The sequence below is a fragment of the Thunnus maccoyii genome, chromosome 17 (genome assembly GCF_910596095.1).
Source record: "Thunnus maccoyii chromosome 17, fThuMac1.1, whole genome shotgun sequence".
Lineage (NCBI taxonomy): Eukaryota > Metazoa > Chordata > Actinopteri > Scombriformes > Scombridae > Thunnus > Thunnus maccoyii.
Genome location: NC_056549.1, coordinates 16,057,010 through 16,082,099, shown reverse-complemented (window position 1 = coordinate 16,082,099; position 25,090 = coordinate 16,057,010). Strand labels below are relative to the sequence as shown.

The 25,090-nt window shown below is 38.3% G+C and overlaps 2 protein-coding genes across 4 annotated transcripts; one reads left to right on the top strand and one right to left on the bottom strand.

The window, feature by feature from the left end:
- Positions 1-3,722: 3,722 nt before the first annotated feature.
- On the top strand, positions 3,723-12,781 carry abcd4 (ATP-binding cassette, sub-family D (ALD), member 4). 3 transcript variants are annotated; one of them, XM_042389918.1, is made up of 19 exons: positions 3,723-3,786; positions 4,579-4,697; positions 5,078-5,205; positions 6,091-6,230; positions 6,815-6,931; positions 7,282-7,407; positions 7,866-7,916; positions 8,189-8,283; positions 8,381-8,502; positions 9,117-9,208; positions 9,333-9,422; positions 9,599-9,804; positions 10,127-10,218; positions 10,378-10,414; positions 10,873-10,922; positions 11,063-11,115; positions 11,249-11,325; positions 11,548-11,663; positions 12,048-12,781. In XM_042389918.1, exons 2-19 carry the CDS (start codon positions 4,664-4,666, stop codon positions 12,156-12,158), a joined length of 1,737 nt encoding a protein of 578 aa, XP_042245852.1. In that variant the 5' UTR covers positions 3,723-3,786; positions 4,579-4,663; the 3' UTR covers positions 12,159-12,781. The 3 variants fall into 3 exon arrangements, with proteins under 3 accessions (XP_042245852.1, XP_042245851.1, XP_042245853.1); XM_042389917.1 differs by having other exon boundaries at positions 3,764-4,083; XM_042389919.1 differs by lacking the exon at positions 3,723-3,786 and having other exon boundaries at positions 4,589-4,697; positions 5,083-5,205.
- On the bottom strand, positions 12,572-25,005 carry LOC121882020 (acetyl-coenzyme A synthetase 2-like, mitochondrial). The gene is made up of 14 exons (XM_042389915.1): positions 24,181-25,005; positions 23,732-23,828; positions 23,440-23,639; positions 21,912-22,087; positions 21,160-21,312; positions 20,692-20,839; positions 19,947-20,084; positions 19,219-19,311; positions 14,636-14,748; positions 13,897-14,023; positions 13,644-13,771; positions 13,391-13,454; positions 13,141-13,262; positions 12,572-13,050 (listed from the first exon to the last, which is right to left on the bottom strand). The coding sequence occupies exons 1-14, from the start codon at positions 24,491-24,493 to the stop codon at positions 12,874-12,876; spliced, it is 2,049 nt and encodes a 682-aa protein (XP_042245849.1). The 5' UTR covers positions 24,494-25,005; the 3' UTR covers positions 12,572-12,873.
- Positions 25,006-25,090: the final 85 nt, after the last annotated feature.

The following is a 25,090-nucleotide window of genomic DNA, read 5'->3' as shown; positions in this document are numbered from 1 at the left end:
CCTCAACCACTTCTTACTCGACCTGTGCTCAGCGTCTCTGTCCACAGACGCAGCCGTCTGTCAGCTGCAGCTCCTGGGGAGTTGAAATGACAGCGGCCGGTCAAACTGCTTTCACCAGGCTGACTGACGACAGAAATTTACTGAACCAAAATAGTCAGCTCCATGGGAAGAAATTGACATTGTTTGTATTTGTTGATAGGGTAAATAAGTTCAAAACACATATACTGCAGGATATTTGTGTGATTTAAAAAGCTGCTTGCTCAGATTACGCTTCACTAAACGTGATAGAAACAGACTCAGAGTGTAAAACACGGGGGGGTCTCCGTGAGACTGTCTCAGATTCAGTGTGGATTGATACATTTAATAATATACACACACAGACACCTGCTCTGATGACTTCCCCCTATCTGGTACATGACCATGAACCCTTGCTGCTGATTGGCTGGAGTAGTGTGTGGCTCGCTCCGAGCCACTGTGTTTACATGCCCATTTGCAGAACCTGTGCTGTGTATGGACACTGGATTTTTTTTCAGCGCACACACAGAACAGACAGCTAGTGGACCGTGAGCAGATATTCACTGAATTTGACAAAAAGTGTATTGGATTAGAATCACTGACTCGACCTTTAAGTGTTAACTGGAACTTTGAGAATACAAAATTTATGTATTCGCAAAAGATGTACTGATATGATGCCTGTATTCATCATTGAGGAATCTATTGTACATTTCCTCCCCTTGATCAAAAAATATAAGAATGTTAGAATGTTAAAGAATAAACCAAACAATAAATCAGTAAAGTGTGAAGCCACTTCACTTCTCTTTTGTTGCCATGCTTAAATGCAAATCAGCCTGTAAGCAATAAAGTATTGTAAGTATTTAAGTTTGCATTTGTCAGGGTAACATGATCTCTATTTAAATCTGTTTTTCTCTTTGAGCTGATATGTAGTGTCATCGCTATTTTTCTACTTTACCATAGTCAGCATTATCTTATAACTTCCTCTTAGTATTTTTCTTGTCCTGCAAAAGGGTTTCAGATACAATTGTTGGTAATTTTGGTCCAAATGTAAGTCAAGTGCTCTTTGAAAGATTAACTTAAAAATATGAAATTAAAATAACATTTTTGACAAATTATTTTACCATCTTGACTAACTTGAGTGGAAAGAAATCTAATAAAACTATACATACTTAATTATTAGGAAATCCAGACATTTCAGCTGGCGCTTCTAAAACAAACTACAGTATGTAAAACCCCAGCACTTGTCTGAATGTCGCAAATGTTTATTTCCTGTTGTAATGTTCTAATAATGGTTTGCTCCAATATTAATGCCAGAGCACTTATATTATGAGTACTCAAAGAATATTTATAGGTCTATTATTGCCATCAATCCTCTCTGTTATGCAAGGACCGTGTACAAGGAAAATAAAATATTTAAAAAAAATTTTTTTTGAATCTATTTCTTTTTTTTAATTGGTGCGATTGTATCTTTCTTGTGAAGAAGTGTCATGGGAGGTCCAATCAATGCATCTGAGATTTTAGACTAGTGTCCACACATGTAATCTTCCTGTACAAAAACCAAAAACTCTAAATTGACACAGAAATTTGAGATTTCAATTGACAACATCACATATTTTTTCCATATTTTTTGTTGGCTGGAAAACATAATCAGATTCATCAGCAAGTTATCAGTAATTAGAAAGTAATTCATACATATTTAGTTTGAAATTAGGCCTATTTACCAAATTACAATAGAAAAAAAATGTTTTGGTAACATTTGATAAGCTTTTGTTCCAGCAAGGTAATTCGACATAAAGAAAATGTGTTGAATGCTTTAACAAATCCAAATGTAATTGAATTTTCTGATTACTGATTGATTGGTGTGTAAGTAATAGTTGCATATGCATGCAAACTACTGCACACTACTACAAAAATACAGGATAATAGAAGTTCTATTATTTTGATAGCTTGAAATACAAAAACTATTCAGGGAAGGTATACAGTGTAGGCCTGGGTCGTATTTTTCACTCACTGATGCCAAATAGCACATAGGGTTTCTTGTTTAACCTTTGAGCAAGTTAGATAAGGTTTTAGGTTTTAATCTGGTTTGTAGTCCACACTTACATCGAGCCTTGTCAGCCTCACAGGTCTTCTCTGTGCTGTTCAACTGAACTTTGGTTGATGGCTGTTAATCAAGAGGATCCACAGGGGTGAGTACGATACACACTGCACTGATACCAATATACATTTACAAGCTAATGAAAGATTTTAACTGTTGATGGCAGTAATTCAAGCAGTAATACTCAACAAGAACTTAACTGGGCATGAATAAGAGGACCATATACTGTATATGGATGAAAATGCTTTTTTTCACCATTATAAAACATGGAAACATTTTCTTTCTTACTTAGTTGTTACATGATTAGATATTATTAAAGCTCTATTTTAGAGTTTCTTGTGTATCTCCAAGTTGTTTTAATATCCTCATTCTCGGTGTCCAGATGTGGCTCATATTATCTCTAGTACTGACAGGACACTAAAAGTGACTAAACTGACTTTTTATTATGTATTAATTCCTTAATATCTGGAAACAGTAACTCCTGGGTTTGCCAGTGTCATAGTATATTTTTGTATCTTTTCAGACATACATGTACAGTAGACCTTATGTCACTGTTTGAAAAAGAAAGCTAACTTTCTAATTTCTTGAAATGCTATATTTGTAATTGTCGTCAAGAGGAAATGTGTTAGAGCCATTTATACAATAGAAACATACAGTACTTGTAAATTATTTAAATTTTGCTGTATTTGATTCGGTAAGATAACAAGCAGTTTCGTTGTTGTATTCTTAATTAGAATAATGATTGCAGTGAGCCCTGGCTTCTGATTGGTTAAAATGTATAACATGCTGTACAGCTTGGGTAACAATTACGGTTTGATTAAGTTTAGGCCATTGACTGTTAAAAAAATACCGGATATAGCCACCTTGACATCACCCACTGGTTTGTGGACTCCCTTCTTGGAACCTCAAGTTCTGACCGTCATCTTGGATTTTTGGAGCCAGAAGTGATGAGAAATGACTAGCTGCTAGCTTGGTTAGCATGGTGCATTTACAGTCTATGGTTAACTGTGATGATGCTAATGCTAACGCTATTTTTGCTAGCGAAAAATAGGCTTAAAACCATTAAAACAAAATGTACTTACTGAAAAACTGAACATCCAACTCATTAGAGGGTCTTTTAGTACACCCAAACGCCAAACAAGACTTTATAGGTGACCAAAATGTTACAATTAACTTTAAAGAACTGAAAACACACTGAAATAGCGACACTACGCCTATACTCTGTTATTCTGGAGTTACGCCTTGGTTAGGTTACCTATCTAACGTAGTTACCGTGGTAGCGACTTGTCAATCACAACGTAGCCACACCCTAAAGCCACCATTTCTGGGGTCTGGGGTTTTGGGAGCTTTATTTTGAAACATCGGGGGTTACCGGGTAAACCGGAAGTCCAGACTTTTACTTTTACCTACCAAAACATTAACTTCTATAATACAGTGGGCAATATTTTTTTCCTAGTATGGCGAAGTCACGACCCGCCCTACTCAGCCTCTGATTGGCTTATCCTGATATTCTTACCCTAACTCTAACGAATCGTACTCCTCATGCCTGACCGCTCTGAACCCAGCAACGAATACTAGCCAATCAGAGGCAGAGTAGGGCGGGTCATGACTTTGCCGTCCTAGGAAAAAACAATCGGCGTACACACAGCAGACTAGCAGCTAAATAGGAAGAGGTAATACTAGAGTTAGTAAACATTTAAACTCATATTTCCGTGAAAAGTATAAAAAGGGTAGCGTCTTTGCGAAGTTTGTAGAAATTAGTTCGTTATTCCCATCGCTAACTGTTGCAACTGCTCGCTAACTCACTGTCGTTTCTCTTTGGCTGTTTTAAGTTGGTCTAAAATTAGCGCGACTAGCTGGTTAAAAAAACAGTAAATGTGAAGTTTAGCAGGGAAAAATATTAGTAGTTGTCCTCTGCCGCCAGCGCAGATGCCTCGTTTGGAAAAATTAAATGGCAGAAGGACACAAAGGTAAGACTGGGAGTCAGTAAACTTACAGTTGACCTGCAGAGACACTGACAGAGATGTAACGTTTAAGTCTGCACGGATGTTACGAACTTAGCTTAGACAGCAGGGTTTTAAACAACTGATCTGCTAATTTCATGAACCTCGAAATGTTCTTTCAACTTTTATTGTGTAGATAATGATCACTGTCCTTCATTCACACAGTAAAACCTTTCTAATGTGATTGTTTATTCCATGCTAGAATTACAAGGAGACAGAAAAATCAGAGAACATGTACAATACAACCTTGTATTGGCTAGTCAGTCACTGTGCTTTGCTGCAATTAGTTTTAATGTGGCTATTGCATTATGAGGAGAAATGGTGTAAGTGACTGATAGCAAAGTAACAGAAAAATTTCAACATCACACTTTACATGCATGGAGGTACCTGGTGCACAGGATTCAAATGTTGCACTTTTCTAATATACATTTGTCCATTTATCTCTCTCTCTGCATTACTCAGACCAAAATTAGATTGGAGGTTTGTACAGAGGTTCTGCAGCATCCAGAAGGTCCTGTTCCCATCATGGACGAGTCAAAATGTCCTGATGTTTGGGACGCTGCTTTGCGTCACTCTGACAGGTAACTGCCTGCAGTTACAAAACACTGTGTAAGAGGAGAAGTATGACACAAGTTATTATTGTGAGAGAGTGCTTACTATTGTGAACATCAGTTAAAGCTAGCTACAAAATGGCTGTTAATGAAGTGTAAGCTTTATTTTTGTCACACTGATGAATCCTCATCATGAGACATGTTGGGTAATGCTATGTGTGGCATTGTAAAGCTACACCTCCGATGCCAGCAGAGTGCTTACTATTGTGAACTTGCTATCATGTTACTATTCTTTGCTGCTGACCTTTAGCTCAAAGTATTGCTTAATGTTAATGTTTCCATTCTTTTACAAGTGTCTGTTTGAACTGTCTCCTAACAATGCGCTAACACGTCTTTTTTCCTACCATCAGAGCAGCTGATCATTTACCAAGTAGGTGTCCTCCCCAGTCACTTCTACAATGTGCTGGCAGACAAAGATTCCTCAGGTTTCAAGAATCTGGTGGTCACAGCTATGGTGCTCATTTTACTCAATTCCACAGTAAGTTGATGTAACAATAGAAGATGGTAGAAGTTGAGCTACCTCACTGCACTTTAACAGCTTTTTTGGATACTGTTATGTTAGCAATCAAATTATAGCTGAGGTTATAAAATGTTGGTTATCCTTGCGTGAGACAAGATTTAAACATCCCAATAATTTTTCACCAAAACTTCAGAGATAATTAATCCACCTCGTCGTATAGATTCCTCAAAGTTTTAATATCTTATAGCAGCTTTTTTTGCTGTCTGTGTATACTGTATGTTAGGAACAGCAATTTATTCATAAAAGTATAAACTTTTATCACTGTGTAGAGCTTTTCCACAGTCACAATCTTCTTTCCATTATATGAAATTTGTAATTGTACATGAACAAAGTACAACAGTAGTTTCCACAGATAATTGTTCCAATTATGATAAACTACTGTCATAACTGCCACACAGTAAAATACAGGTAGCAATTTACTTAATCATTGATGATGTGTGTATGCAGATAAATTTCCTAATTATGATAGAGACATGTGGGTGAATACTTATCAATGATTAAGTTCATTGTTTATTTTATCGTATGACATCATATTTCATTTATGATTGCTGGTATAGTTGACAGAATGACCTTTACAAGGTCAGGGCAGTCTGACATATCAAGTTTTATTGCCTATACACACTTTGAATTTTGAACCTGAGAAATTGTAAACATCTTTTACAACATTCAGTTTATTCTAAGAAAAGAGATATTTTATATGCAGGTTGACTTTTAAATTAACAAAAGGCCTGTTCACTACCAACAGCTCTGAATATTCATATGTTGTGTTTCATGAAGGTCATCATGTCTAATTTTCTCTTTTTCCTCATATGCAATTTTTCTTCCTCTCTTTCTCTTTCCCAGTTGAAAAGTCTCGACCAGTACATTTGCAATCAGATGTATGTTAACTGGAGGAAGACGCTAACTGAGAGCCTCCACACAGCGTACTTCCAGGGCAGAGTCTATTACACACTTAATGTACTCAGAGAGGACATAGATAACCCGTAAGTCGTCTTCTTCTTCTTCTTCCTCCTCTTCTATTTTTGTGTTTGTTTCAGAATATAAACAATAATCTATAAGTCGTCAACATCTTCTTCTACTTCTTCTTCATCTTCTTTCTCTTCCTCTTCTATTTTTGTGTTTGTTTCAGAATATAAACAATAACCCATAAGTCGTCAACATCTTCTTCTACTTCTTCTTCATCTTCTTTCTCTTCCTCTTCTATTTTTGTGTTTGTTTCAGAATATAAACAATAACCCATAAGTCGTCAACATCTTCTTCTACTTCTTCTTCTTCTTCTTTCTCTTCCTCTTCTATTTTTGTGTTTGTTTCAGAATATAAACAATAATCCATAAGTCGTCAACATCTTCTTCTACTTCTTCTTCTTCTTCTTTTTCTTCCTCTTCTTTTTTGTGTTTGTTTCAGAATATAAACACAGATACCATTTCAATTCATCAGCAGTTTACATATTTGTAACTATATTAAAAGTAAGGATTTGTATTATATCATGTGGCTATTTGGATATTAAATACGATCATGAAGTAGAATATAGTTAAATTCTTTGTGTTTGTTTCTGTCTGACTTGCAGAGACCAGCGAATCAGTCAGGATACAGAGAGGTTGTGTAAGCAGATGAGCACCATGGCCAGTCGTCTGATCGTGTCACCGTTCACACTGACTTACTACACCTACCAATGCTTTCACAGGTGAGTTTGCAGAGTATCGTGGCAACATGTGACACGCTTTCATACAACACGATCACACAAGTATTTACAAACACACTCGGAAGTTGCTGCATTATCAGAGGCGTGCGTGATATTCTCTTATGATGAGTATCATATTATTTGAGCTTGAGGAAAGCACATAAAGGTAAATTGAGACATTTGTCAAAAATGATCAGCGTCCCCTTGTACATATAATTTTCAGCACTACCCATTACCCACTACCTTCTTGTCATTGCCTTAATGTGTTATTTCAAAGCATTTCTATGCCTTATATGGATCACTTTGTGTTTGAAATGTGGTATATACGTAAATGACGTTACCTTACTTTGCAGCACTGGCTGGATCGGCCCTGTGAGTATCTTTGGCTACTTTGTGATTGGGACCATTGCCAACAAAATGCTTATGGGGCCAATTGTGTCGACTCTGTTTGAGCAAGAAAAACTGGAAGGAGACTTCAGGTATGTTCAATATATGTACATAGTGTATAGACATCACTGTGTCTGTGTAAATAACAATTTGTGCTGACAGACGAGAACAGCTGGATTGATTTTAAATGGCCAGTTGACATGTGTTTCCTCTGAACTTTAACACAGTGGTTGAGTGCTTTGCCAGCTTTATTTGATAGAAGTAATTCCAGTGTTTGCTGTCAAGGAAACCAGTCTTTTGTTAAGAGGAAGTATCTGTTGACCTAGCCCAGTTCTTTTTGCCCTTCAGGAAATAACACAGGATATGCGTCAGCTATGAAAGTCTTTTCCTGAAGGAGAAATGTAATTGAATCTGTCACAAGATGAAAAATTTTGGTGTTGGCTGAAGGATTTTGTGTTGAAGGGGAAACAATTGAAAGCTCAAGTGTTGATTTAAGGCGAAAAAAAAACCAAAAACCTTTTACAGAAGCAAAATGTTTTTGTATCTGCAGATTCAAGCACATGCAGATCCGTGTCAACGCAGAGTCTGCAGCTTTTTACAGGTGAGGCACAAGCACATCATTTAAAGAACTGGATCAACATTTTGTCATGTATTTTATTGTGTTCTGGTTTCATGTCTGCAAATGCAAAGGAAAATATACTGACATTGCCAGAAGGTTTAGACAATCATAGAACTTACACAGAAACTCTACTTTCCCATGTTTAAAAAAGAAAGTAGGGTATCTGGCACTATCTCAAAGTTCCTGAACAAACAATTCCCATCGATCTTTGATTTAAAGCAGGTTGTAACAAATTCTGCCATCTGTGTTTGTAGATCTGGTAAAGTGGAACACATGAGGACTGACAGAAGACTGCAGGCTCTGCTGCAAACTCAAAAGAATCTAATAAACAAAGAGCTCTGGCTTTATAGTAAGAACAACACACACACACACACACACACACACACACACACACATGTCACATTGATTAAACTTGTAGAGTTAACCTCTGACCTCTCCTCTCTCAGTTGGGGTGAACACTTTTGACTACCTCGGAGGTTTCCTCAGTTACATTATAATCGCCATCCCCATCTTCACTGGTATCTATGATGATCTTACTCCTGGTGAACTCAGCGCACTTATCAGCAAGGTAGGCATGTTGCACTACTTTCTGTTTTGTGCTTTTTTTCTACTTCTTCCATTTCTCAGAACTTGCATTTCTTGAGAAATTCAAGAAAAAAAAGATAATGTTTGATTTGTGTATAGTCAGTAGAAGTGTGAATGTTGCCTCAGTCCCAGTTATTTGTCCCCAAAGGGCAACTGGTGCATATATGTATATACTATAAAGTACACAAGTTCAAACTATTCATAAATCATGAATAAAAATATAAATTTATATCATGAATAGGTATATAATACACAAAGTGTAGTTGAGAGATGGCAGAGGGTATGAATGTGTGTTAATTTACCCACTAGGTGGCAGTAAAAGCTTTCCCTCCTGATAAAACAACTCATGCTGAGTTCAAATGTCTGTTGTTAGACAGAGATCTGACCTCTGAATGTCTGAGGAAGTATTATAGTAGCTTCATACTTTCACGTAGACAAGCATATTAAAGTATCACCTTCACCCAGTATTAAATTCCTCTTGTCTCTCTTTCATGTTGTTCTCCAATGTGCCTTGTTGCTGCTGCTGTGACCTCTCATTCTTCTTGTAATAACCTTTCACTCTGTACTCTTATTCTCCCTCTCCTCGTTCATATTCAGAACGCCTTTGTGTGCATCTATTTGATAAATGGCTTCTCGCAGCTAATAGACCTGTCGACCACTCTGTCAGATGTTGCTGGATACACCCACAGGTATCATACAGCATACTTAAATTCACCTTATGTAGGACAGATGATGACAGCAGCGTTTGTGCATGCCATCCAGCTTTCTTTCACCAAATCTGTGTGTGTGTGTTTGTGTGTGTGTTTTGGTCAGGATCGGAGAGCTGAGGGAGGTGATGGATGACATCCTACACAAGCAGTGCGACTACGACCCGGCGTCGGGGGAATGTTACGACTTTGACAGGTTTGTGTGAGCACTTTCACGTCATTCTCTGCTAAAAAAAAAAAAAAAAGTAAAATGAAGAGAATTTAAGCGTCAGGCTGCATGTTAAGAGAATGCAAACGTGGCTGAAATTAGATTAAACTTGTGCAGGAATGAGAACACAACAAAAAAAACATGTATTTCATCTTTCCACACAGTGACTTCAATGTGCACGCAGGCCCTGCGGATACTGCCTTCATCCTGGACCATCTTTCATACAAATCTCCTTATTCAGACGAGCTGCTGGTGGAGGATCTGAGTCTGAAAATCAGTCAGGGAACACATCTGCTGGTGGTAGGGAACACAGGGACCGGCAAGACGTCTCTCCTGAGGGTCCTCAACCGGCTCTGGGAGGCACACAGCGGTGAGAGGGCAAAAAAAGGATGGAGGGCCAAATGTTTCAGCTTGATTGAATGACTAATATTAGTTCACAGATGAAATCGTGACCAGTTTAGTACACAATAAATATCCCTGAATTGAATATTTGTATGTATTTAAAAAAAAAAAAGAGGAAAGATGTGCACATCCTAAATTCTTTTCAGTTGCTGATCAGTAGATATGTATAAAAAATGACAAATGTCTCTAATACTGAGAGCCTCCCATTAATCTTTGTAAGATATGGGACACATCAGTAGCTTCATAACAACTGTCTGCTTCTGTCCATTTTGTATTTTTTTTCCCCTCAGGTTTTGTCCAGATGACAACATGTTTTGGGCCCAGAGGAACCCTCTTCCTGCCACAAAAACCGTACCTGACAGATGGCACACTACGCGAACAGGTCACTCTCTTCTTTCATGTTGCTTTTCTTCAAGGGTTGTTTCTCTATAGAGCCTGTAACTTGTCTAATAATAAGTATACATGTATAGGTAATATACTAATCTACCAAAATAATAAAAGACTAAACAATGATTTGATTGGGACTCTCCTCTTCCAACAGGTGATCTACCCACTGAAGGATATTTACCCTGCATCAGGTATCAAGTTTCACTGTCACCCAACAGTTAACTGTATGAATAAAAGCACAAAAAAGCATGTAGCAAATAAACACAATGTATGTCACGTGGACCACCATCAGTTTAGCCAACATATTGTTGAAGAGTGTGGACTTCTGGATTCATTTGGACTCCTAGAGCAATTAAATGTCCAACAGGCAACTTCAAGAAATACTATATTTTTAACACTGTATTGTTTGATTAAAGCAGTTCTAGCACAGCAGCTTTTTTGTTGCCTAAGAAATAATTTTGAAGTTTATATAATCTTGTAAAAATGACCATGGATACAGCAGATTAATGCTGTAATGAAGTGAATGAATACAGAGCAACATTTATAATAAAAATTTTACTTGAGTCTTGGTTTTCACTTGTAGCTTTGTGTTGATCCTGCCCCATAAATTCACTGGAGTAATTGAATACTGATTTTTTTTTTTTTTCAGGGTCAGTGGACGATGACAGAATTGTTAAGTTCCTGGAGTTAGCTGGGGTGGTGAGTGATTTTTCTCCTACAGTCTGCTGTATTAAACTAAAATCCTTATTTGTTTTAGTGCTGTGTCTGTTCATGATTCATTAACTGAATTTTAAATTTGAACAATTGTTCTTGAATCGAACTGGATATCTGTGTTGCAGTCCAGTATCCTGAAGCGGACAGGTGGGCTGGATGAAAAAGTGGATTGGAACTGGTGAGAGCAAATGCGAGAATAATACACAATAAATATTTGTGTTATTTGTTGCTGTGCAGTGGTCACAGTGACACATCACTTCTTCAAATGTGCCACAAAATGATGCAGAATCTGATCTAGTTTTTCTCTGCAGGTACGATGTTCTGTCTCCAGGAGAAATGCAGCGTCTCTGCTTTGCACGACTCTTCTACCTGCAGCCTAAATATGCAGGTATGTTGCTCTAATGCTCTGCTAAGTATTCATGAAAGCCTCTCAGGAATAAAGACCTTTAACAATTCTGAGACTGTACTGCTCAGAATTTTTGAATTAATGAACAGGTAAAAGGATAAATTTAGCTTTGGTGGTAAAACATGTAAATGTGTTTTGTCCTCTTGTGTTAGAGGTGACGACCGCTTTCTTGAATGGATTGCTTTTGTTTTTATTTCTTTGCAGTGTTGGACGAGGCCACCAGCGCTTTGACTGAGGAGGCGGAGGCACAGCTGTACCGAACATGTAAACAACTCGGCATGACTTTGGTCAGTCTGGGACACCGTAGCAGCTTGGAAAAGGTAAGCTGAATACACGCAAACTATACCTCCCTGACCACCATGGAATTCAAAAAATGGCCATTTGGCACCAAAAGATCCAACAACTAGCAGAATTACAATAATCAAGAAATTTGGCAATTACACTTGTTTATCATTTTTGATGTGTATATGTATGTGTATAATTATAATTTCTGTAAATGCCCTGTTCTGCTAAATGCTAAGAAATTATCATATTCAATGAACCTCTGTGAACCTTTTTGTCAGTGCATCAGTTGGTCAATAAGTATCTGATTTCTGTATCTTGCTTTATGTTTAACACTCCTCCTCCTCTTGCTGATAAGATGTTCTCTCAGCTGCTTAAATCTGTCAAGGTATTAACTCTGTTTATTTTTCTGTTTCGCGCAGTACCATGATGTCCAGCTGAAACTCTGTGGAGGAGGCCGATGGGAGTTAACTAAGTTAAAAGACGCCAGCGGGAGCCTCAGTCTCAGAGAAGAAGCCACAACATCTCTTTGAAATCTTGGACTCGGAGGTAGTGTCAGTGTGGGAGAAGACAGAAAACACTCGATTCCTAAATAACTAACTGCTCCAGTTGAGGTGATAAACTCCACACGTCCAGTCTGAATGTATTTATGTTGTTTATATCCACTGGCCTTTCAAGATGATAACATTTTTCAAAAGCTTGCTTGGTTAAATAAGAGTTTAAGAAAACGGGTGGAAGCTCAACTCTGTTTCTAAAAAAATGATTGATGGTCTGGAGGAAGCCTGTGGGTCAGTAAGCAGAGCTCAACTAAAATGTTGTGGACATGAAGACTTTGCCAAATGAACGGTTTGGATAATTATGTAATTGTGAGTATGAATTCAACAATCATGAAAACAAATCGGGAAAGAGAAAAGACACTTTAGATTCAGAAAAGCAGGGCCTTAAGTGGGTGAAAACTTGTTTATTCCGTTATGTTTACAATCACTATATTGGTTATTAGTTGCACTGTAATAAAAATATATAATGTTCTCAGCTCTTTGTAACTGCTATCAAAAGCAGAGTACTTCTGTGGATTATACGTACGATTTTTAAGACTTGTTTACCTGATTTTATACTTACAAGTACAATAAGTACAATAAAAACAAAACATACATGGGCTTTAAACTCATTTTTGCTACAGCAGCACGTATCTGGTTAAAGAAACGAATGTCTGTGTGCAGTCAAATTGTTCAGGTTTCAGGAAACACATCATCGGGGTCGTTGTTTACTACAGAGATCATTGTGACCTTGGATGATCTCTTGTACTGCCGCAGGATCATCCAGTGTGCTGAGGTCACCCAACCCGTTCAAGTCGTGCTCCACCACCTTCCGCAGCACCCGGCGCATTATCTTGCCTGAGCGTGTCTTTGGCAGACGCTGCACAAACTGTGGGAATGACCAAAAAATGTAAAGATTTTAAGTACAAGATAGTCTGAAATGTCTTTTTGCAGTTTGAAGTCAGTGGAACTGAATTACCTGGATGTAGTCAGGAGAGGCAAACTTGGCGATCTTTTTGTTTACCGTGTTGTTAATCTGTGCAGACACGTCCGCCTCTTGGATATCCACATCCGTTTTTAGCACCACAAAGGCATACACACCTATAAAAGCAAAGAGAGAGGAAACTCTCTTTACTCTCTTTGTCAGCGGACATTTTCAATTTTAAGCCATTCATAATGTGGGGTGCACATTTTTTGACTGAATTACACCGAGAAAGATTCATGCTCACCTTCTCCTTTGATGGAATGTGAGTAGCCTATAACAGCAGATTCAGCCACTGCAGAACATTGATTCTGTTACAGAAATAACAATCAGGATCATGATTAAAGGTTAAACTGCTTGACCTTTGGAAAATAGTAGCTAAAAGACATATATTAACGGCTAAACATTGGTGGAAAGGATCAAAAAACCTTTAAAACCTTTAAACTGTAAAAGATGTCATCCTGTGAATACTCAAAGACATTAAAATAACTTCATCTTACCACTACATCTTCTATCTCCGCCGTGCCAACCCTGTGACCGCTCACATTGATGACATCATCAAGGCGACCAGTGATCTGGTAATACCCCTCCTTTGAGCGATAGGCGCCATCTCCAGTAAAGAAGTAACCTATGAGGACAGAGAAAGAGGGATTTAGTGATTGTGACCTTACAATAAAGAACTAACAGTCCACCAGAGAAATGAAGAAGCACCAGAAAAACAGACATTTTGTTCTTGAACAGGTTGGACTTTACCAGGGTACAGCTGGCAGTAGGTCTCCATGAATCTCTGGTGGTTGTTATGAATGGTTCGGGCCATACCAGGCCAAGGCTTAGCTATACACAGAGCTCCAGATGTGTCATTGGAAGTCAACACTTTCCCCTGAAGAAAACATCAATAAAAGACAAAAAAAAAAATTAACAACACAATAAGAATTTGAAAATAATCTATACCATTACTACAAATAATACTCCACTAAGAGTTTAGGTGTTATTAAAAATTGTACTATTATGACTTCATATTATTCAATGCATAATATTTCCGGCATCAGTGTACTTGATGATTAATGAGAGAAACTAGAGGACACAGATACAAAAGGAAAACAGGCACATTTGCAGTGTTCTAGATGCCTCATTAAACCCGTTTGTTGTGGCTCTCAAAATGCTGCGTGTGTGTTTGTGTTGAGAGGGAGGAAGGGATCAGTTGAGAGACAGCACTCCAACTGTCTACACAATCTGTGCATATCAAGAGGAAAAGCAACCGCAATAGCCACAAAGTGGTACGACAGATTTTTAATAGGGTGTTTGACACGCACAGAGTGGGACTGATGGGTGGGAGCAGGGTGGGTATCAAAAGTGACACAGCTGGTGAGTATTTTCATAATCCAAATCTGACCCTCCATCCGGGCCGTTCCCAGCCATCTAACATTTTCAGGCACGCAACGCACACACACACACATACACACACGCACACTCGCCGGGATGAGCCCCACACCTCACTGTCCATGAGCACTGGCTTAATGCCAAAGAAGGGTCTCATAGCCATTCCTGGGACAATCTCTGCGTCGGGGTCTGATGGCCTTGGGGCGATGCAGATGCCACCTGTCTCTGAGAACACAGAACAAAGCGAAGCAGATTATCAGGCTTGTGTTAATCTATATTTTCCATACTGACAACACATCCTATGAAAAGAACAAAACCAACAATGTGTTAGGCATAATTTTCTCAATTTCACTTTTTTTCTGACTTCCCTGCTTTGTCTGTGGCACTCAGCTCCAAGCCCATAGGTTTCTCCTGAAGACGTAAGTCTTTAAAAACAAGTCACAAATGTATAGTTTCCTATTTTTAAAAAGCCAAAATAACTTCCTAACACAGCTAGGCACTGTAATAGTAGATACTAGAATAAATAGTGGATTTATTAGGGACTGTTTTCATCAGCGTATGAATACACATTCGGTGCTCTAGTGAGTATTTCCGGTAGCAGGACGGTGTATGTGGCATTGACTCAAAATACACTATAGTTTATGTGTTCATGGTAATGAAAGAGTATGTCATCTAGTGCAACCTGTGTGGTTTGTTAATGTGTTTTTAATAGATTTTGAACAATAACAGAGGTCTATGGCACAGAGGAATAAAATATATGAGACTCTGGCTACAGGAAATACTTATTAGTATCAATTCATTGTTGGTTTTGGTCTTTTCATTGGATTTTTGATAAGAAAAATATTGAATATCATCAGACTTACCATTTAAACACAAAGACAATTATTTGCGATTAAAGAAAGTTAGCTAGTAAATAGAAATAGTCTGATAAGGATTTAAAAGATGTTACATTCATATATGCAGTTTCATAGTGCTAACACCCACAACAAAGACAAAGAACTGCTGTGTTAGGAAAATACAGATTTAGAGTAACCCCAACAAGTTTAAACTGCTAAAACACAGCACTGAAGATGCAGTGAAGCAGAGTGGAAACTAGTGAAATGAAAAATGAAAGGGACAGAGGAGAGAGTAAATGACAGAGCCAACTAACAGCTAGTTTAAGCCCTTCTCATTGCTACAGATGTAGATTGTGGAATTACAGCCATACTAAGTAAATTAAATGCAATTAGGTTTGCCTGGACGTCATGGACTGCTAATCCTCCTGGTGGTGTTGATGGTAACAGTGGAAGGAAGCAGCAGAGGGGACCCGTTTTTAAATAGGACACAACAGATGATCCCACAATAGCATTAGTAACTGGCATCTCATTGAAATCAACTGTAGTTAACTGTGACACTTTTGGAGTAAAATCCCATCCCCCCAAAAAATCATCAACACATTTCGGAGGAGCCTTTTCTAAACTTTTTAATGTTTTAAAAATGTTAAAGGAATAGTTAGACATTTGGAAAATATGCTTACTCATTTTCTTGGCGAGAGTTTAATGAGAAGGTGGATACCACACTCATATTGGTTCAGTATGAAGCTACAGCCAGCAGCTGGTTAGCTTAGCTTAGCATAGACTGGAAACTGGGAAACAGCTAGCCTGGCTCCCAGCTTGGATTTTGTTACCTTAGTTGGTTTATTATTTTGTTGGATGGAGGAAAAATATTCTCTAGAAAAAGAAGTTTGAATAGGATGAAGGTTTTGACAATATTTACTTTTGTTTTGTAATTAGTATCTTTGCTAAGCTAAGCTAACCTAACTGCTGGCTGTAGCTTTATATAGCGCACAGTTGTGAGAATGAATGTATTTCCCCAAATGTCAAACTATTCCTTTAAATTAATGCTTAAAAGTAAGAATTTACATGTAAATACTAAGATACTGTATATTAAATACATTTTTATTTTCCTTAATTCTTGCTGTTCGATGCCACAAAGCTTTTCAACCTCGTGTCCTCCTGCATCCTCTCACTTCTCTGGTCCTGTATGATCTAACATCAAGGCCGTATGCCAACAGCGGATCAAAATCTAATTTCCTCTTTAAACAGGCTACTTGCTCCCAGATCAACTAAATGGCAATTATGAATAATGCCACTTAGTCCTAATTGGAAACACTGGTCCAGGAAAATAACATAACATAATAACATAATCCTTTTTACTGAAGTAGGGTATTTGGGTCATATCTGTGTCCGTAATTCTCAAGCTCATGATGCTCTGATGTTTAATTATCGTCAATTAATTATAGATATTTGCCATTTGTATGGTAATTAACAAAGCTTTGCCCCATTTGGTCATTACTCAATCTAATTTGGAAGGACTGAGGGTGAAACACATCGTGTCAGTCGGGTCCTGTTTTCATCCGTAAATTTGATTTTATTAGCAAAATCAGCTGATTTCAAACATGTTGTCATTATGTCCGATCATAAGCTACTTTGGTAGCGGAATAGGACATTTCTGGTGTGTCGCACCTACTGCAATTACTGTAATTATGGTATTTACACGATGAAGTCAGTATAGTTTACAGTATATAGTTTCTTTTTCACTCTGATATTATGTGACATAATCATAGAGCAGACAATATTATGATAACTCTAAAACTGTTTTTACAAATACAATTATATTTTCTATTTTTCTGTATGGAGACAAATCCAGGAAAACATTTTCATTTTGCTTTGGTAAGAGGTAGTCTTTCTAGAAACTACACTAAAGAGACTCATCTGACAGGAGGGAGTAGATAAAGTCTCTCCAGACGTCCATGATCCATTTTGTGACGTGGCTCTTTTGGCAGATATAATCATGATCTGCGGTCAAAACTGGCTTGTGTGGGCCAATTTTGAGAGACAAGGGAAATAGGGAGAAGTTATTGTTATCTCTACATGGTGTTGACTGTTATTCAATTTTAAGGACAAAGAGGTTAACTCTGAGATTTAGTTCCTGCCTCTAGTTTACTGTACCGCTCCTGAAATCGGACGTTGAACTCTGAGAGGAAAACATCTGGTCTGATTTGAGAGTCCAGAGGGGATTGAAAATTTCCCTCTCCTTATGCATGTGTTTATGTATGTGTGTGTGTGTTTAAGAGAGAGAAAAGAGTGTACACACCCATGTACTGTAGTATTGCGTATGTGTGTACACACAGGCACACAAGCACACACAAACACATTCATGATGTTATGTAACTGTTATTGTTGGAGGGACGGAGCTGACTGCTCTCCCCTTTAAGACTGATGGATGGGCCTGCATACGTGGCTAAGTTGCAGGAAGAGTTCGTGAACTTAAATGCCATTTGTGGAGGGACTGTGATTGTGCAAACAACTGGTGGAATACTATTTTTATTATTGTTATACTATTGCTAAGACTCACAGCATCAGGAACGAACCCGATTTAATTCTACAAGTTCAAAGTGAGATACAAATTTGATGTGGTTAATTGCTTTTGCTATTACAAATTAATTAAAGAACACAGCGTGATCCACTAAGTGTAGGAAAGGCATAAAGTACAGAGAAAACTGTATAACAGTAAAGTAACCATAAACACACTGTACTGAATAATGAAGGCTGAAGAACTGTTTCAATTCCTCCAACACTGATACAGCTGCCAGCTGCATTGCATAATCTCAAGCATGCAAAATGTAGTCTGATAAAAATGCAACAGTTGTAATACTGAACAGTTCAACTTTAAGCATTAAACACAGCGTCCCTAAAGTCAAAAACATATTTAACATGTTTTATGTAGGTGGCATTTAATGATAAAATGTTAGTCATTGAAAGACAGGGTTAGTAAAAAACATCAGATGACTGTGATGTAACAAATGGCCCAACTGGTTTTTATGCTGATGTGTTCATTGATCCATTGACTAATTCTTTCAGCATTAATGTGAACCAACTGTGAAACCAAGACTGTGGTTTGAATATTGGCAAGTTTATGAACTTAATCTCTGCTGTTTTGAACAGACAGCTGGATATAGTTTGTTTTTGGACAGTATAGGTGGCAGTAGTGTCCGTTCAAAGTCAGAAAAGGACACTTTAGATTTACATTTTAGGAAATCAAACATGAAAATCTAATCAAGTCTCAGAACCAGTTGCCATTTTGATGAGAATGTATTTTTAGTCACGCTAGCAGCATGGCTCTAAGGATGACAATGTTGGTCTGTCAGTTCAGGTCCACCACTTTGGTCCAGGTTGAAATATCTCAACAACTACTGAATGGATTGCTACAAAGTTGAGTACAGACATTCATGGTTCCCAGAGGATGAACCCTAATGCTACCAGCAGTTTGACATTTTAGATTTTTAGTGAAATGTCTACACAACTATTGGATGGTTTGACATGTAATTTGATATATTCACCTCAGGATTGATTAAATGATCCCTTAACTTTTCATCTAGTGCCAACATCAGGTCAAAATGTTAATATGTCCAATACTTTGGTTTATGAACAAATACTTGCAAAACTAATGACATTTCCGTCAGCCTCAGCTGTACTACTTAGCGCTCAGTGCTAATTAGCAAATGTTAGCATGCTAACATGCTAAGATGCTGTGCATGTTAAATATTATACCTGCAAGCACCGCTGTGTCTAAGTACAGCCTCACAGAATCAGGCTTAGTCTCATTTTGTTAGTATAGCTAACAAATTTCATACTTAAATGTATTCACAGTTACCTGTTTGCCACCATGTGTCCACCACAGGGCAGCGCCCGTCCCCAACCACTCTATGGTACCACTCCCAGGCTTCAGTGTTGATGGGCTCACCCACTACAGAAAGACAAGGACTGTTTAAGTCATTTAGAGTAACCATACATTGTTTTTGTGTACTTATTTTGGTCAAATATGTAATTTATTTTCCATGAAAATTTGTTAAATTGGTGAAAATCAAGCAGTTAAGGTGTTCCTATTGAAAGGCATTTGTGTACATTCTTTATGCTAAGTTTTTTGTGTTATCATTCCACATTGAAGTGGAACAGGTGTGTACGTCAGTGATCTCCTTGCAGTGTGCTGGACTTTGCTCTGGATATTGAGGATTACTGAAGCGCCAGTCATACCAGCCTAGCTTGAATCAACACGTGTTTGCGCTTAGAGGAAAGGAATTCCTCCTCCACTGCAGGACACAAACACTGTTCATGGTCAGTGTAGTTTTACATGTGGCTTTACACTGTGTGTGTGTGTGTGTGTGTGTGTGTGTTTACATACTGTATTTGATGAGGCAGCTGGTTTAAATGACACATTGACTTAAATACATGAAGTGAGGGTGACATAATATCATCAGCTTTACAATTTGATCAACCAATTACCAACACTACACAAATAGAAACTTGGCTACAAAAAAAATTTCCCTCAATAGTGAGACCTTGTGCACATAATAGTATTTTTAGGTATCACGTTTGGCATACCAGAGCCCAGAGTTTTGAGGGTGGAGCGGTCGTATTTGTGCACCCACTGGTCTCCATACTTCAACAACAGGCGGATGGCTGTGGGAGCCCCGTAAAACTGATTAATCTTAAGTCTCTGAACCGTCTCCCAGTACCTTCCTGTGAATGACAAAGGATGTCCATGTTAACAGGTACTGAGTAGATACTGAACATCAGAATCAAAAACTGGCGATCAGGTTGAAATAAACGCCTGAGGACTGTTTCAACCCTGACTAGTGTTGTTAAGGACATATTCCTCTTGACAATAACAAGGTGACACATACGATGACTGTGGTCTGGATGCCTGTCTTTACAGAATGTCCTAATTTTAACAGAAGGTATTTTCAAGTCCAAGTTCAACTGCAACCAGTTATTCATAGACAGAGACACAAGCATGCAGAGCTGCTGGCAAAGGACAGGAATACTCAGAGGACATGTGCCAACACACTTTACAAAGGATATAAAATTATATATTAAATAACATAAAAATGTAATTTCAACAACAAACTAAGACCAATTTAAAAAGCCCTGAGCTGTATATATGACACATAAACATTTTTCTTGCAAGATAAGTTGGTTTCTTTACTTAAATCTGTTTTGTGCTCATTTTAATTCAGACAGTGCTTCATGTTTTTGCATTTCCATTAAATCTATTTTTTATCTTTAGAATGAATCAAACTTCAATGATTTTGCAGATCATGAGAAAAGCGGGCGCTGTCATTCATACCTGGGTCAGGGTAAATGGGAGTGCTCTCAAACAGGACAGTGGTCCCTCCGTTGGCCAGAGGCCCATAGACACTGTAACTGTGTCCTGTTATCCAGCCGATATCTGCCACACAGCCGAACACATCTCCATCATGGTAGCTGAAGACATACTGGAGATAAGAAGGAGGGATGATTGGATAAAAAGAGAAAAAACTTAGAAAAGATACAGTATTTTGTTCACTTTATATATTAATATACCTTGAGCTCACTACATTACATAAATACACTCTGCTAAAATCCAAACACTGTTTTTTGTAATCTGCTGTGAACAGGATGAGATTTCCTCTACAGATGGTCAGTCGCAGGATTATGGATCACATTTTGGCCATCCAGGGCCTTCGCTGGCATATAGCTTTACAGTGCATGATAAAAAAAAATATAAAAGGTTCCATTCTGCACATGTGATAATCCAGGACGTGGTTGATGTTACCCTGTGTGTGAGTGCGGCGTACAGCAGATATCCAGCCTGAGTGTGGACCAGTCCTTTGGGCTTCCCTGTGCTGCCTGATGTATAAAGCAGGAACAAGACGTCCTCGCTGTCCATGACAGCTGGCTCACACACCACGTCCTCCTTCAGCATCTCCTGCACGGCACGGTGACATTTAAAGATTGTTTCTTATTTCAGCAAAGTGATAAGACTACAACTGAACAAATTTTATTGTCAGTGAAGATGTTGATGTTGAAACATCATTGATGCAACACAAGCAAAAAAACTTTTTAAGATGCTAGAAGATAAACAAACATTTTGAAAGGAATATTAGAATTAAGATCAGTGGTGAAACAACTAGTTGAATAGTTGAAAGAGCAATCTCACAAAAAGATCCCTTAGTAGCTGTTTGTGAGCTTTCCATCGTATCACATGATCTTTCTCAGAAGTTAGTTGTCATGGAAGCAAGAGCAACTACTAATGGACCTTATGAAGAGATATCTGTCAACTGATGTCTCCAAGGTCAAGAGTGAACTTCAATTTCAGTGATTAGTTGATTAATCAATTAGTTTATCAACTCAAAATTAATTGCCAACAGGTTTGATAATTAATTTTATCGAACTAAAAACCAAACATTCAACAAACGTGTTTTAAATTCTTTATTTATCCAGGGGAAAGTGACTTGATGCAGACAAAGCCCTACGTGTTGGCGTTAATACCTTAATCAAGTTCTGATTGGCTTTCTGCTCTCTCACCTCCTCCATGTCGATGTCCCTGGCTGTCATGACGACAGGATTCTCTGTTCTCATGGCAACAAACACCTGCTGTACTGTCGGACAGCTCTCGACCGCCACATCCACTGTCTTCTTCAGCTCGATGACCTTACCCCCTCTGACGCCCTGGTTGACTGTGATGACGGTGTTGGACTGGGCTACAAATATTATATAATAAGAATATCAGACTGCTGAGGTTGACTTTTTTTTTTATTAAACTTAACTGTTATTGCCAGTTTCACATCCTGCCTTTTAATATAATGTCAAACGTAAATACTCTGATACTGTGTGTAGGAAAACACAGGAGGTAAAAGTATCTCACTCAGCAAACCCTATGTACTTGTAACAGATAAAATTTTAACCTGAGTTTGCGATATATCGTAAATACACAACCAAATACAAGGCTATAACACACATTCAGCTTTGTAAAGGGAAAAACCCAAATCAAAAATTTCTGTCCAAGAACAAGGTGAGAAGTAAGGAGCCTAATATATCATATAGCCCACAATATCATAATATCATAATATTTCATTTCAGCCATTAAGACACTCCACACCTGCAATCAATCTTCCTGAATCCCACAAGATCAAATAAGATTAAAAATTAACTGCAGTTTGGTGGAAAAAAATGTCTGTATGTCAGGATACATCTTATTTATTTAATTTCATATTTTTAAAAAATCTGCTGAAAATTCTTAAATTTCCCTTAAACTCAGATCACAGGGAGACAAACTGATAACTGATCTAATTTTTTCTAACCTGTTTAAGTGACCCATTGCATCATAAGCGCTACCTTCAAAAAGTACATGTATACTAAAAAGATACAGACTTTAAACAATCAAAAAGAAAGGCATGGCTCGCTCGTAGTGACGAACCCACAGACATTTTTCACCTGTTTCCCCTTTTTTAGTGTCTTTTGGTTCATTGTTTAAGTTTTTCTTAAAGCAGCGTTCATTGATGTTTTTGGCAACTTGGGTGAAACAGGAAAAGCACAACCATCAACATTATATTATTATATTGTTATGCAAACAACAGCCATTTACACATACAGCAAACTCTAACGTTAATTTGGAGTCGTATTTCTGTATCACTTAACAAATGTGATTCCATTCTTTAGCTTTTAAATGTTCCACTATGTTCACCAGCTAGTTGCTAACTTTGTCTGCGGCTTGGTGCTGGGCAGGTAGCGTACAGTGGCTTTATCAGAGCTTTTTTTGCTGAAAATGCACAATAACGATGCTGATGAGAGCTGTGAGACTGAACCAAAACAATGAGCTGAAAAACGCTCTGTAGAGTTGAGGAGAACTGTAGTCAGGTGATAATTTGCTGAGTGTTCAATACTACCCTTTTAACACACAGCCATTTAAAGCCAATGGTTAATATGAAAATATTCACTGGTGATTAATGATTGGTAGCTTTAAATTTTAAAGTTTTGTATTAATTGATGTTATAATTATTAATGCTTAATGTTAGACTGTCAGACAGCATCAACAGGTCAGTCACACTCTCACCGTCTCTGATCCGCTCTGCCAGAGCCTCCGCACTGAACCCTGCAAACACCACATTGTGCGCCGCACCAATACGGGCACAGGCCAACATGGACGCCACAGCCAGAGGGCAAGAGGGCATGTAGATGGTGACACAGTCCCCCTTCCTCACGCCATGCCGCCTCAACAGGTTGCCCAGGCGACATGTCATCTCTAGTAACTGCCTGCAGAGAGAGATCAATAAACCGCTCTACCTGAGGTGAATGAAAGAGGAAGACACACACACACACACACAGACTAAATTCAACTGGCTGACCTGTAGGTGACCTTGACCTCTGACCCTGGTTCATCTCTCTCCCAGATCAGGGCCACACGCTCGGGACAGGTGTGCACGTGGCGGTCCAGGCAGTTCACTACATCAGCCCATAAAGAGATCACATATATATCTAAACACACACACATCATCACATATTTGACCACATCATCAACACGATAGCATGGTGCGTTCAAGGTCATACAGTTGTTTGAATAATGATGCCTTCACTGTCTGTGGAGATGTTTTATTTAGAAGTGTTAAAAAAAAAAAACAAATGGAAAAAACAAGGAAAAACAAGGAAGCAGTGGAAATTGTGCCTGTCTAAAATAATGGAGATAAAACAGCCTTTGTCCTTCGATGATGATCTGACTGAAATGATCGCAATTTCTTAATTCTAATTATCACATTTATTTCCAAAAATATTATCAGTCAAACCAAGATAACCTTACCGGACACATTCAGCTTTCCTCCTTCAAACCACTTGATCTTGCCTCGGTTCAGATCACAGTCCTGGGCAGTGTGGAAAGGACTGATCCAGCTCAATCTCTGACGCGCCACCGCGGCCCAGAAGCTGTCAGTTTTGGAGACGGAGAACTCCTGCAGTCCTGCTCGGTCCAAAACCCCGTCAAACCCCGCAGCCTCCGGCATACAAGCCGCTACATTACACCTCCCTCGACCCAAAACATGGAAATACGATCTCAAGATCCGACGACTGAAGAAAGTTATGACGTTCTTTGAAGTGCATCCACAGGACAGCCACATATTGACAGTGAAAATATACAATAAGCTACAACACGAAATTATACACTCTATGCAATTCCGACACTTAAGTTTTAAGCAATTTTAGAAGTCCCCTCAGTTGCAATAAAGTGGAGAACTTGGAAATTCCGTTGAGGGAGGGCTGGAGAAATGATGCGTTTAAGGGCGGTAGTACACGCCGCCACTTTCTTTTTAATGCCGCTACAGCTGGATTTCGACATCATTTGGAAAAAGAAAGAGAAGAAGTTAAAGTAAGAACTGGAGTTGCACAAGAGCTGTGTTGCTTAAATATCTTTTAATAAGGCTACAGTTACATTTATACAAAGACAAACACAGACAATTGATGTTAACTATACATTATAGTACAGTATTAACTACTGGACTTTATTTTCAGTATGTACATCAGAAATATTGGAACAGCTGAGAGAAAACAACGTTTTACGGATATAACCTTTTCATATAAAGTGAAGGATTTGGTGCCAACTGTGTGGTCTTCAGTTACTCAACTGAAATCAGTCATCGTGTAGAGGTCGGAGGTCACAGTCAGGTCTGAATCAGCAGCTCTGGAGCAGACACTGTGCCAGTGTCTTGCTCAAGATG